At 33.8% G+C, this 12,050-nt stretch overlaps 1 protein-coding gene across 3 annotated transcripts in view; it reads left to right on the forward strand.

Moving 5' to 3' along the window:
- The window catches only part of CEP128 (centrosomal protein 128), a 92,062-nt gene that overhangs the window by 26,920 nt on the left and 53,092 nt on the right, over positions 1–12,050 (forward strand). For all 3 annotated transcript variants that reach the window (XM_083863238.1, XM_083863237.1, XM_083863239.1), the window contains 4 exons: positions 378–510; positions 2,325–2,485; positions 6,787–7,137; positions 10,626–11,276. In XM_083863238.1, the coding sequence (XP_083719364.1) occupies positions 378–510; positions 2,325–2,485; positions 6,787–7,137; positions 10,626–11,276 (1,296 nt within the window). The remainder of the gene's footprint in view (positions 1–377; positions 511–2,324; positions 2,486–6,786; positions 7,138–10,625; positions 11,277–12,050) is intronic.

Consider the following 12,050-nt stretch of genomic DNA (forward strand, 5'->3'; position numbering starts at 1 on the left):
AAATACATTATATCTTTAAGGAGCACAATTTAAATAAAACATATTGTCTATTAAATTTGTATAGACATTTTAACTAGCTATGTAAAAAGAGAATTACAACATATATTAGATAGCATTTTGTTTGGTCTAGAGAAATTAATATTCATCTGTGGTCAACATAAATTAAAAGATTCCCTCTAATTTTGAATAATCACTTTGTGGCCTGTAGTTGGGAAGTAGTTTATCTTTTTGTTTACCTTCTGCAGTACTCTAAAGATTTATTTATAATTTTTTTTGTGTGTAGTATTTTTTTTTAGTGCTTAATAAAAGTATGGTATTTACTTTTTTGTTCTGTTTTCCATTAAACTTTTGATGCTTGTGCTTGTGTAATCTTTTAGATTGAGGATCTTCATTCCCAGCTTTTGAGAGCAGAAGAAAACCGTGTAGAATTGCAACATCAAATTTCCTATGCTGCTCTGCATCGCCAGAGCTACCAGGATGTACAAGATGATGACAGGAGAATTAGAGCAGGTACAACTAATATTTTGCACTAGAGACCTGCAACCTAGTTAGTAGGCATGGACATTAATTTTATCTTAGAGTTGCAGTCTAATTCTTCTATTGTTTCAACAGAACCAGCCAATTAATTGCTCAGATTTAGGGTAATACATGTTGGCACCTGAATATTAACAGACAAATAGCAATGAGAGTTAATTTATAATAAAGTATTTTGGTTAGCATGGTTAAAACAGATGAGACAATTACAGCAAACTGAATAGTGTTTTTACAGAAGAAAAACATGTATTATGTTTAAGTAATAATTTTTCAGAAAACTTGCATTTCAGTCCATTTGCAGTTTGAATTCTGCCATCTTGAAAATCATAATGAGTAATTGACTATGTAGTTAATAAGACTGACAACCTTCTGGTAGAATTTCCAAGCAACATGTTCCTGAATGGTTAAGAAAATTTTTCTGTATGATGCAGTCAGGGCTTCTGTTTGCACTGTGTTAGAATTTTAGATTGGAATAATTTTATTTAGAAGACAACTACTTTAAACAATTTCAATATAATTGCATATTCAATTACCATTTTAGCAAGGTCTTCAATTAATTGTTAGTTATCTATCTGTATTTAAACTTTTCAAACATAATCAAAAAAAGCATTAGAGGAGGTCTTTATCTTTCTCTTTATTAACATAGAAAAGTATTACTCAAGGTAATAAAGAAATAGTGACTCTATTCTAGAGTCCAGTGTCTATGGGAATGTTTAATTGGTTTGGCTAATGAAATATTTTTGTTTCTTTGTACTTCAGCTTCTAAATTATCTTGGTTTTTAAAATAGGATTCTGACTCCATATTTTACGAATTTCATGCAGAGCACTGGAAATGGGCTATATTTTGTATGTGGCTTAGCTTCAGAAATGTAATGCAAAATAATAATTTCAATAGTTTTTCTCCAATCGTGTTAATGTATCTGCTTAAAAGTTAATTTATTTGAAACAATATGCCTTTCATGTTAATAAAAGCGTATTTTAATTTTCATATTGATCTTATAAATCAAATCAGTTGTAAAAATATGAAGAAAATAAAAATGTACTGTAACTGTTAAAATACATTCCTACATTTCTATATTTTTGCTGTTGTGTTTCACCTTGCTGTATTTCTGTTTCTTCAAAGGTATATAGGAAGAAGAAAAATAGATATTTTTTTTCTTTCGCCTCTAGTAGTTATTTATGGCTAAAGATCTTTGAATTTCTGATTGAGAGAATTTATAGCTTATTCTTATCAAAGCTTTTTGTTGTAGTTAAATGTAGTTGAATTTCTGATTGAGAGAATTTATAGCTTACTCTTATCAAAATTTTTGGTTGTAGTTGCAGGATTCAGACATTAAATTCACAGATAATGTGACTTTCAAATTGGGAAGTATTACTCTGGTGAGATAAAACCTTAGCCTTGAAGGTGATGGCCAAATTGCATTTACATCAGAACTTCCCCACTGTTTCTTCCATCCTATTTTACTTTATTCTATTCAGTTTTGTTGGGACTTTGGTGGTTTTGTTGTTTTGGATTTTTTTTTTTTTTTTTTTTTTGAGGGGAGCAGCTGTGTGCAGGGGGAAAAGTGGAAACCCCTATAAATGACTGAGAAATACTGGTTCATTCAGTAAAATGTTATTAGGTTGTGATACAAGTGTACCATTTTTCACAGATACTTTGGTCAAAATCACTAGCTGTAGAATAGTCTCGAGTGGAGAAGAAAATTGCCAAAAATTAAATGAGATAAAATTAATTTACCATGAGCTGGTATTTCTACTGAGTCTGTTGCTCTGTGCTTGTTGTTTTACAGTAGCTGAAAGATATGAGAGAGAGAAGCAAGATCTAGAGAAACATATTTTGGAACTTAAAGCAAAGCTGAGTCATAATGCTGTAATGTCAGAGGTAGAAGAACTGAAGAGATGTATAGAGCGTAAGGACAAGGAGAAAGCACAGCTTGTAATGCACATACAGGTAAATTGGGTTTTGTTGCTTTTTGCTTGGTGGCAGAGTCTTTTGTTTGTTTTTTTAAATAATTTCTCCTCTGTTTAACATTAAGTGATATGTCAGATTAGGGATTAACCTTTAAAACTAAGAGCAACTGTCGTTATTATGCTTGTTATTATTGTGTAACTTCAAAAAGTGATTTGGGTTTGCCGACTTTTTTCTCTCCCATGTAATACCAAAAAAGGTATTTGCTATTGCCCATGGTTTCATGGTTTGGGTTTATTCTTTTTCCCACGTGCAAAGAGTAGTTGATGTGATTTTATCAGCACTTACCATTAATAATGGTTTTTGGAACTACTTATATAAGATAGTACTTACTTCCTTATTCCCCATTCCACGATTCCTCAGAACTGAAATTCAACTTTAAAACTACGATACCTTGTTCTATGACAGAGTGCAATAGAGTAAAAAAAGTAGGTCGCAGCTTCCCTTTTTTTAGTAATTAGATGCAATATAATAACATAATGATAAGTATTAGTACTCTTCTTTATGGTAAGCACATAATATTTAATGTGATTCTCTATGAAAAGGATAAGAGCAGCCTTTTGTACTGGAATTTTAGGTAGAAGATTTTGACCATAAAATGAGATCTAAGTAGGCAATAGCATACTTATTCAAGATGGGAAATTTCTGTATTTCTTGCTCTTGTCTAGATTTGCCATTGGTAGTAAGTAGTATTCCTGAACAGCAACAGTTTTCTTCTGTCTTCTCTGACTGTCAGGACAAAAGAGTTTGCATGTGTATTATTTCAATAGTCACTTCACTTTTTGTTCTGCTTGTATTTTGGCATTCTGTAAGCAGAGGATTTTGTATTTATTTTCCTAATGAAGGTACTTATCTTTGAAATGATATTGCATCACTGTGGAAATTCAAATGTAGGGATTTATTTTTTTGTCTTTTCATAGATTTACAGGACTATACTGTTCAGTTTACTTCTGCTGCTCCTTTACTTTGTCAGCTTCTCTGCTGACTTAAATCAAACTAATATAGCAAATTTAGTTTGAAAAAGAAGTGGGGAAAAAATGGCCTATTCAAAATAAGTTCCTACATGCTTTATGAAATTCAGTCATTGAATAAGTTTAAAGAGACCTAAAATGTTTCTATAGAGGGTAAGATGAACAGAACTGATTTCCTGGTGTCCACCACCATTTGTATTCTAGCCGGTCAATAAAACCCATAACTAACTGAAAACGTTCTGGATTTTTGTTTTGTTGTGCCTGAGAAACTAATTATTTTGGTGACAGGAATTAATGGGATAAAAACCCACAGAAAAAGCAATTATTTAAAACTTCTGCTTGTAGAACATGCTTTCTTAAGGGTCAGAATGATTTTATAATACTAATTTCCTGCCCTGAAAATACTCATGCAAGAGTGCTCAGTTGGGGTCATTGTCATTTCTCTGAGCTAGAAATCTTTGACTTCCCTCATTTTCTCAACAGAAAATACTTTGTACTTCTTATCTGCTTCCCACTGCCTTTCTTCTAAAGGGGCAGTAACAGGAAAATAGCTAGAAAATAGCTAGTGTGTTTTTCTTTTAATGAGACATCAAGGAATGCAAGGATGTGAATTTCTAAACTTGTGTACTAACAAAGCATTTTGTCAAGCCTGTTCTAACAGCTGCTCCTATCAGATAGTGTGATTCCCAGTTGGAAGTGACCAGTCATGTTTGACTTGGGTGTAATTTATCTTTGTTTAGTGGGGAGGATCTAACTTGCCTCTGATGTACGTGTGATACTAGAAATTTCTTTTGATTTATTCAAATGTCATTGTTTGCAACAATTTGAGTTGTGTGTGTGTTGTACATTTAGCCTCCAACAGTTGCCATAAAATCACAGTGTGATGTAAAATGGAGAGGATGAAAAAGGTTAAAACATATTTTTAAGCTCATGTTTAGAAGTGAGTTCAATCTTAAATTAATTTTTAAATTTAATATTTATGTCTGCTACTGTAGTTTACGTAAGGGTGCGGCTGTGAGATCTTCCAAATATATACAACTATCTTAAAAACATTTTTCTGCATGAAGCCATATAGATATGGCTGCTATGGCTAACTATTAAGATTTAACTATTATTACTAAGAAATAAACAGTGTGCACAACTTACAAAGATGCAATACCCTACTTTCTCCATAACTGCTTTTAGACTCTTGTGCCTGGGAACTTCTTTGATTTACTAATTACTCTTCATTTGAATTTGGTGTTAGTATTCTTGTAGTATTGTCCAGTACAGCAGTCAGTTTGTTAAAATATTTCAGTTTTTCTGAGGGAAAATTATTGATATGTTTATTTAATATTAGAATTCTTCAGCAGTGTAAGTCTTTCACTCTTATAAATATTGATTCATAGTCTCATTAAAATTTCCTTCTACCTTTTCTTCTGAAAATGAAACTGATTCCACCTGATTTCAACTGTTGGGTCTGTGCTGGCCTAACTGTTTAAAGCAAAGTGCAAAGATTTTGCTAAGATTTATCTTATTTACATATTTTGTAAAAATGAAACATTAGAAGTCACATTTATATTGGTACATCCATGTCAAAATTCAATTTTCCTCCTCATGCAAATAATTTGTGTTGATAAATTAGTTACACTTCAAGGTAAATGTCTAAAACAAATGTTCCTCTTTTTTATTGTAGTGTAATTCAGTAAGTTGGAGGTTGATTTACTTCTACATAATAAGAGGAATCTTTACAGTTAATTGAACATTATTTTCTGTATTTAAGCTTAGACCCATATTTCATTAAAAAGTTTTGTTAATGAAGTGTGTATGCTGGGGAAATTATATAAAAATAACTGGTTTAAATGATGCAGCATTGAGTACTACATCAATTTAGTCTGATATCCTCTACGGTGTCTCCAGAAGGACAAAAATGGGAAGTGATAATAGCATGTGTAATCACGTGACTGAAAAAATGACGACCCATTTTAGAAAATCCGTGGAATGGTAAATGTAATATCTGATTGTATTTTATGAGGCTATTTTTAACTTCTGCTATACTCAGTTTGAATCTTTGTCTTTAAAGAAGTATTATAGTATGTTTTCATTGGAAATTAAACTTGTTTTGATTAAAATTTCGCTAGCTGTAGCTTGTGAGCTTGTTTTGATTATCTTTTTAGCACAGCAAATACTATCCTGAAGAGATAGGTACAATTTACTGCCTCCCAGGAGATGTTGGCCTGGTTTGGAAGGGGAAAATCTCCCTCCTTTTCCCAACCTTGTGGAAGTATCTTTGTCTAAATAGTCATTCTATATCCATCTGTAAAGTTGTCTGTTCTTTCATAGATAAAATACTTTTCCCTTGTCCATTCTAAATTGCAGTCAGTTTATTTCAGGCTACACCACAGTTTTTTTCAGTCCTTCTGAAATCTAATCCTCCTCTCTAAAGTATTTCAGTCTCCTGAGGCTTGATAATACATTTGACTGGCTATAGATCAGATCTATGAAATTCGCCTTTCATTAATGAAGAGATTGTATGGTATGAAAGCAGTCTAAATAGGTCCAAAATGCAGAATGCTAATGTGAATTTCTGTGTAATGATCTTAATAAAATACAATTTTGCTAATGTGTCTTCAAAAACTGATTTATGAGCATGTCGTTCCAGAAGATGTATGGACACTATTTTTCCTGAGTTTCTTATGAGACTGTTCAGAAAAATATGATTTGAGAACTGCGGCACCTTTTATTTTTAAAAGATGTGTTTTCAATTTAATTCATTTTTGAAAGGCTTATATATGCCTCCTACATTTTAAAATATCTTTGCATCATGTTCTAGTGCTATATCCTCTTTGTATTCAGTACCATCAGATACACCTTTATTTACCACATTGCTTTCATAAAGGCAGCCAGCATAAAACTGGATAACAACTAGCTTATACTACAAATTTCTGTGGTTGTGGTGAATATTTTTTCCTTTCCAATACTCATTTTCCTCTCTGTTTACATTAATCTCCTTATATCTTTTTATTTGGTTTATTTCTTATTTGTATAGTGTGTAATATATGGCCAATGGTTGATCTCAAATACAGAAAAATAACAAGAATAACCGGAGAGGAACAAATGCAGGAAGAATTGAATAGTATGTGTTTTATGTCTTGTGTTGAAATTCTTTACCGTTGCAGAGGAGTAACACGGTTTTCCTTGATAGTCAAACAGATCTTTTATGCTGGTCGTATTTTAAAGAAAAATGTGATTTAATGTTGCTGTATGTTGTTTGATAAAGTTTCATACTGCATATCTTTAGAGAATGTTTGTATTTTCCTATGATGATTCCAGGTGTTAACATCTGACCTGGAAAACAGGGAGAAGCAGCAGGAAAAAATGCTGGATCAGCTAAAGGAGATACAGAATTGCTACAAGGCTTGTGAGAATGGACGTAGACAAACTGAACTCCAGTCTGCTGAGTTAGCTCAACAGGTTGAAGAGAATGCCAAGGAAGCAGAACGGTATCTCACTGAATTCAAGCATTCAGAGGCACTCAGGCTGGAGATTGAGAAAAAAAGAGAAGATTTGAAGGTGAGAGCCCAGGAAACCATCCGCCAATGGAAACTGAAGTGTAAGAAACTGGATCGTGAGATAGAAAAACAAAATCAAACTATCAGTGAACTGATGGACAAGAACAGTCAGGTAAGACTGGTAGACTTTTTTTTTTGGACCCTTTCCCTTTGTTTTAAAAATGAAGAGGAGTTTATTTATACAAACTCTGACTTAAACTGCATTCTGTCTTAAGTTCTGGACCTCTTTAGTATAATTTTCAAAACTTTTTCTTTGAAAAATCAATTTGAAAATTGATTCTGTAGCATTTCTGGGGTTTTTCATTTGTCTTTGTTCAGTACAGCAGAACACTTATTTCTCTTTTTTCTCCTCTAAAGTTTCTCAGGAAAATACATGGGTTTTTTGGATTTTGACTTAGAAGAATTTGTTTATTTGTTCAGCTGCTGACACTGTTTTAAAGACAAGCACATCAATGCTAATGCTTATCACCCTGTATTGGAATAATGGTATAAAACATCATTCTGTTGGCAATCAGTCTGTGGGTCTATATTTTCCAGTGGCTGGGTCAAAAGTTGCTTGTTCCTATAGTGGCTTAATAGAGTGCTTAACTCTATACTGTGAGCTTTTATCTTGAGTTACATCCTCTGCTGGTGGAGTCTGTCATATCATATGGCTTTTGTTTTATAGTGCTATACTCTCTTTTCATGTATTTTCTCATGGCATCCATCCTGTTTAGGTTAGTGAATATGATGGGCTTGAGATGGCTCCATGTTCATGTCACCCTGATCTTTTTCAGCCTTCTGATGTTTGCATTTTTGTAGTAGAGTTTCTCACAGATTTTCATGTAAACAAAAGTAATGTTATTGTAAACTGTTCTTGTTTATCGTTCCTCTCTTGAGGTGAGACAATTGATGGACTTCTAGTTTGACCAGTGTGATTGGAGAGGTGTCAACCTTAATTGTCCAATCCGTGGTCATTGTCCAAAATCTATATAAACCAAAGTAAGAAAATAAACTTCCCTCTTTTTGCCCTGATGACTGACTGTGTGCGTGTCCTTCATTTCGTGTCCTATAGTGACAACTCCATCCTCTGCTTTGTCTTGCTCTAAGATTGAAATTTTCAAGTATGGGATGTCTATTAATCCTGTGTTGTTTCTGATCCAGTGATCTGTTCTGAGATTGGTACATGAATACGAGCATGGTCAAAGCACAGAAGTCACCATGGGGCTGAGTTGAAGTTAATAAACTCTAGCAAATCTAAGCTCTAATTCCTGGTGTTGCTATCTCTCTCTTGGATTGCCCATCATATTCCTTTCTTTTTATTATTATTTCCTCTATCCATGCTGTAACAGTTCTTTCTATAGTAATCTTGTATTCGCTAGCCCAGGTGCTTGTCTGGGCAAGTAAGAGTCACAAACATTTAAGTTAGTCACTCTTCCCTAAGAAAATTGAGGTTGTAAGCAAAGGAAGACAACCTGAATAATTTCAAAATCATGTGTGTCTATCAAATGGCCAAATAAGAAGCAAAAAGTAGAGGTGAATTGTGAATAAGAAGCAGTAGATCCCAAAAAGGTTCTGAAATCACTGTTCATGTAAACACCATGTAGACTGGTTTTTGTAGAGACACTTGATAACTGTTCGTATTGAAATTTTGTTACATAAGACTCCTTGACAAGGATTTTACCACTTTTTATGTGGCACATATATTCACATGCTAAATGCAGTGCTTAAACTTTGGTTTAAGCTCCATTTAACAAATACTGTCAGTATTACTTTTAAAGTCATGGCTTGTCCTGCCAACAAGTTTGAGGTAATAGTCACTGGTGAAGAAAGTTTCTTTATTTTAAGATATGGAAGATCAAATAAACTGTGTGTCATTGTGAAGGAGAAAGAAGTACAAATGATGTTTCATGTTCTCAATATAAAATTGGAAACAGTTTAATTATAGGGATATAATTGATCTAGATGCAGCATTTAGTATAAACTTTAGGTAGTTAGATGAACATAATTTAACTAACTTTGAAATATAGACAATTAACATCTGAGACAAAATTCTGTAAAAACAGTAAAGAAAACAAGGAAATGACAGTTTGTTGTCTTTGATTTCTGTTAGAAGACTTCAAAGGGTTGATGGAAAATTTTCAAAATTGGGTTGCAAACATAGCTTGCAATTTTGAGGTTTTTGAAATATTGGCAGACAATGGATGGGCTATAAAAAGATTGTTTAGCTTTCATGCTTTTGGAGTTACTGGGCTAATTTGGTTGAAGCTTTGCCCACGTGGTTGTCCTTAATGTTGTTTGATAGTGGAGTTTCTAACATCTTTTGAAATGTATGTTCTTTTAAGTATGTAAAATAAAAAACTTAAAGGTTGCAGTTTGAAATTTTACTGGAATTTTGGTTTTGTTTGTGTTTTGGTGGTGTTTTGGTGTTTGTTCTTTTTTTTTTTTAGCCAAATCCTTCAAGTAGAATTACAGGATGGGTTTAGGAGGGTCTTTTTGTTTGGCAGATTTTTTTTTTCCTCTGAAAAAACCTGTGATAGTCATTAGTCCATGTCCTCAATTTATTATATTTGTATTTTACTTTGCATTGCTTATTCTTGATGTAATTGCAAATTGTTTTATTATTTTTAACTGCACACTTTTAATCCTAATTGCCTTTTTGTTCTGGATTATTTCAAGTAATTTTTCTGTGTCCATAAGAAATGTGCATTGCTATGGAATTGGTGAAAAAGCTCAGTAAAATTTAGTATAAAATTTATTAAGTCAGTTCAAGGAATTTGATATACCCAAACAGATTGCCCAAACAGGTTGCGTAGTCTCCCTCACTGGAGATATTCAAGAACCATCTGGATGCAGTTCTATGCCTGTGTTTTAGGATAAGTCTGCCTGAGCAGGGAGGTTGGACCAGATGACCCACTGTGATCCTTTCAAGCTTACACATTCCGTGATTCTGTGGTAATTTTAACGTGAAATATATCAATATTGGAAAAAACACTCAAACTCTTAAGATTATAGGAAAGCAGTGTACTTTTTGTTACATTTGACTGATTTTTATCTGGGAGATGATGTAGATATTTCTTGGTTTTGATGTGTAAGTGAACCAAGTTTTTAACTGCTACTAATTCATCTACTGTGCATAATTTCAAAAATAAGTTGAAGTTCTTATACTTCATATGTAATGTTTTAGTAAATAAAATAGGTCAGCATATGGAATGGACTGTAGGTACTATATATATATATATATATCCAGTAGTCATCCCTGTATGCTGCTGAATTACTTTATTACGTCATTTTCTCCATCTTCGTATTTGGAGGAACCAATAAAGAAACACTTCTCAGTCTGCAAAGAGAGAGTGCGAGAAGCCGATATTAACCAAAACTATCCCTACTTAGAAGTATAGATAATTTAAGGACAAGTCCAAGTTTGAAACTGCATATGATCTGTGTGTAAATTTAAAGAAAAATTGAGTACATCTGAACTGAGTTCGTAGCAAGCAAAATTTTTATATTTTCGCATACATATGTTAATTGTTCCATAGACGTTCCTGATGTCTAAGGAGATCCTTCCAACAATTCCCTTTAATTATTTCAGATCAGAATGATTTTTTTTTTCTTTCCCAGGCCCTCAAAGAAAAAGATGATCTCAAAAGTCAGCTTCTCTCAGCTATAAACCAAATAGAAAACCTGCGAAAAGAGCTGAATGATGTGCTTACAAAGAGAGCCCAGCAGGAAGAACTCCTCCACTGTAAAGAAGTAAAACTGAATGAAATGGAGTCCCACCGGGTATCTCTTGAGGAAGAGATCAAAGAAGTTCAAGGTACTGTAAAAAAATTGGAGGATGAATTGAAAAAGCAAGTCTTTCTGCAAAACCAAATGCAAGCTGAGAAGGAACACTTGAAGACAGAACTTGCAACTATTAACTCGTTTCATAAAAAAGACCAAGAACGACTCCTAGAAATGCAAGCAGATGTAAAAAATTTAAGTGCCGTACGTGTGGAACTAACAAACAGAATAGCAGAAGAGGAGAAAGCCAAAAAGGAATTACTTAAGAGCCTCTCAGACCTCCAGAAACAGCAGAGATCTAGTCATGAAGAGATGATTTCAGCTAACAGGCAGCTGAAGATGGAAAGAGAAATTCACCAACAGGAGTTGGCAGATCTCAGATCAGAGTTACAAAATGTGAAAATCAAACATGAACAAAATGTTCAAGAACTCAAGAAACTCCTTAAAAAAGAAAAAGATGATGCAGAGGCTCAGATTAGAATGCTAAAGGTATTTATTGTGAAGAATTCCAATGTCAGACTTCCCCCCTCCTCCCACACACTCCCCACACAGCCCCTGCCATTGAATGATGGTTATAAAGCACAGGCTTTAAAGCACTTAACACACGTTATTGCAAACCATTGTAAAAGTTTAAAGTTCGGGGTAAAAAATGTAACAGTACTAGTTTTAGGTCAAAATTTTAGTTCAAAAATAGCAAAATATATATGTCTATGATCAAAATGAAGGGAAATATATGATGCTGTGGTATATGTGGCAGGCAAGTGAAGTCCCAGGTGACTGGAAATGGGAAAGCACGGTACTATACAATCACTCCTTACACTATCTTTTAAAAGGGTAGAAAGGAGGACTGTGGGACTTACTGACTTGTCAGCCTCATGTCTCTTCCTGGGAAGATCATGGAACAAAACCTTTTAGAAGCTATATTAACCATATGGAAGACAGGGAGGTGATTTGGGACTGCCAGCAGAGCTTCACCAAGGGCAAGTCCTGTCTGACCAACCCAGTGGCCTTTTCTGATGGAGTGACAACATCAGGGGACAAGGGAAGGGCTACAGATGTCATTTATCTGGACTTCTGTAAAGCCTTGGGTATAGTGCCCCACTACATCCTTTTCTGTAAACTGGAGAGAGAGGGATTTGATTAGTGGAATGTTAGATAAGAAATTGGCTGAATGGTCACATTTGGAGCATTGTGTTCAATGGCTCAGTGTCCAAATGGAGTCCTGATGTACAGTAGTGATGAGTGGTGTCCTTCTGGGATCTC

Source organism: Zosterops lateralis (genome assembly GCF_965231275.1).
Source record: "Zosterops lateralis genome assembly, chromosome: 6".
Classification (NCBI taxonomy): Eukaryota; Metazoa; Chordata; class Aves; order Passeriformes; family Zosteropidae; genus Zosterops; species Zosterops lateralis.